The sequence below is a fragment of the Frankliniella occidentalis genome, unplaced genomic scaffold (assembly GCF_000697945.3).
Source record: "Frankliniella occidentalis isolate FOCC.00 unplaced genomic scaffold, Focc_3.1 Scaffold159, whole genome shotgun sequence".
NCBI classification, from domain to species: Eukaryota; Metazoa; Arthropoda; class Insecta; order Thysanoptera; family Thripidae; genus Frankliniella; species Frankliniella occidentalis.
Window position 1 is genome coordinate 526,917 of NW_026267285.1, and position 2,500 is coordinate 529,416.

General features: G+C 49.0%; 1 protein-coding gene across 1 annotated transcript in view; it reads left to right on the forward strand.

Annotated features, from left to right (window-relative positions):
- Positions 1-2,500, forward strand: part of LOC113218292 (uncharacterized) — a gene marked incomplete at its 3' end in the record, with an annotated part of 273,427 nt that overhangs the window by 217,688 nt on the left and 53,239 nt on the right. Inside the window, exon 3 of the mRNA XM_052271370.1 lies at positions 915-1,051. Coding sequence (XP_052127330.1) covers positions 915-1,051 — 137 coding nt within the window. The remainder of the gene's footprint in view (positions 1-914; positions 1,052-2,500) is intronic.

The following is a 2,500-nucleotide window of genomic DNA, read 5'->3' on the forward strand; positions in this document are numbered from 1 at the left end:
CCCCCCCGGAGCGCCTCTGCCGCCCGCTTTTTTGTTCCCTCGGCTGTGGCATCCCCCTGCTCCTCTCACCCTGTTTTCCCTCTTACCTCACACCCTCGGACCGTTCCAATCTTCAACACGTTGTATTCCGGTCTTGTCTGTCGTTCGTTCGTCGCACTACTTTGCCATGTTGGACGCCCACTTTTAAAGCACTCATTGTACGCACTGTTAGCAACAATTTGACGCAAAACTGTAGTTTGTATAGGAAATTGTAAAGTGCGTCGCACTAAATTGACGAGGGGGCCACCACTCACGTAATCCTGTGCACATCCTAAATCGTAAATTGTACTCTCCATGGAGTCTCTGCACACTGTTAAAAATAACTGTCACCTAACGACTTACTGCCTGTTACTTTCCTGTAATGTAACAGAAATGTTGTTTTCATTTGAACACTCTCGAAACTTGTGATATTCGGCCCATAGTGGCCCACAACAAAAACTACTACGTATAACTTTGCTGTACATTTACAAGAAAAGAGAAGTTAATTTTGTTAGCAGCAAATTTCGTTCCAAAACAGGACACTCGTATTATTACAATTTTTTTTACAGGAGCAAAACAAAGTAACTGATTTTGGTTGGAAACTTTGTTTCCGACAATTTCATTAACGCTGCTTTTTTACAGTAAGGCCTGTAAAAATACAGTATATGCTGCTAACAAAATTAATCACATTTTCGCTGTAAATTTACAGCAATTCTTTTAACAGTGCAGTAGGTCGTCGTGTTTTAACAAGAATTACTGCAGTCTTTTGTTAAATTGGCCGTTGAAAACTGTGAGATGATATTTGGGTGTGAACTGTGTCACACCAGACTCATAGGGTTCGCTTATTCTAACATTACTTAATTTCTCTAACCGATGTGTGCCCTTGTTTGTTCCAGCCTGCAACCGCACCTACTACGGTGACGTGGACCAGACCTACGACCTGGAGATCCGGCGGCCGCGGGAAGACCGGCTGCCCTTTCTGTGCCACCTCAACTTCACAGCGGCGGGTGGCGAGTTCGGCGACCTGGTGCAGGTGAGAGACCTAGCGATGTGCCGCAAAATTGCTAAAAAGAGGGTCACACTTTTTATCAAAACACAGATATGCTGAAATGCTTAGCTTTAAAAAATACGCAGAAAAGAGCAGTTTACGTAGAAAGATAACGCTGGACGAAGGCGTCCCTAAACAATCTATTGTCGATGCTCATCGGCCAAATTGTCCATGCGAAAAATCAAATTCTGTGGTGTTTGCCACTTTTCTTGGAAACGGCCGAGCTAGGAGAAATTCCCGGAAGTAGTTATTATTTGGGATGCATACGCTTGGCCGTGTAGCTCGCCTGGTGCCCGCTCCTCTCGCAGTGTGTCCGCCCGGGCAGGGGTCCTGTTGGGGTCCTGGCCCCCTCCGGACCGGGTGCCGGCTGCGTCCGACGGCCAGGGAGGGGGTCCGATGCTCCGCCACGCCTCGCCACGCCCCACCTCGACCATCTGAAGCAGCACCTCTTCTAACAATTACCAACACAGGACACACCTACTCGACACCAACGAGGGTGCTAAGGCAGGGGTGCGGACAAGGGGGTGGTCGCGGGGGCTGTAGGCGGGGGGTTGGGGTGATAGGCGGTCGGAGAAGAGGGAGGGTGTCACCAGCGGAAGATTGTGAAAGGGTAGAGGTGAGGATTGGACAAGTTGGCGGGTGAGCGGTATACGTGGTAACCGACGACCGACGCTAGGCAGAGTGAGAGAGAGTGAAAGAGAGAGTCAAACGTCTCTTCCCATCTCGAATTTTCACTGTGAATCTCCCCGGAACATATGTCAACTTTTCGTTGCTTTACATGTTCTTTTGTTTTGTTTCATTGTTTGGTGGAAATGGGAAGCATGTCTCGCCTCTGGTTGTTCTTGCCAATGCAAGACGTATGTTTTTTTTTTATTTTTACAAAAAGAGAGAGAGGAAATACAGAAGAGAAAGAGAGAAAGGGGGAGAGTTAAGAGAGCCGGGACGAGCGGCACAGACAGCTCGGGGAAGTGAGCGAGAAAGAAAGAGTGAGTGAGTGAGAGAGAGAGAGGACGTCTGCCCCGCGTGACCAACTTTTCCCTCCTCCGTGTGTTTGTTCACCTGCCTGCCGGCGAGAAGACATTCGAAGAGCCCCCCCCCCCCCTTTTCCGTCTTTGTCTGATTTCTCGCCGACTTCCTGAGTGAGAGACAGAGAAAGAGGAAAGTGGGAGGGGAGAAGGGCAAGGAGAAGACGAACTCAATTGATATTCTGTACTTTTCTGCTTCCCAGCTTCAGAGCAGAGCAGTCGATTTCTCCCTCCACCCCTCCTCCCCCTTTTCGCACCCTCGCGATTCCGTCGCCTCTGGTCATATCAAAGTGTGTGACTGTCGCATCCAGGTTCGTATAGCGATGTGGCGTCCTGTCTCACACCGTTAATTCCCTACCAAACCTGAGCGCCGGCACAAGTAACACTTTCAAATTATTTACTTTGCAAA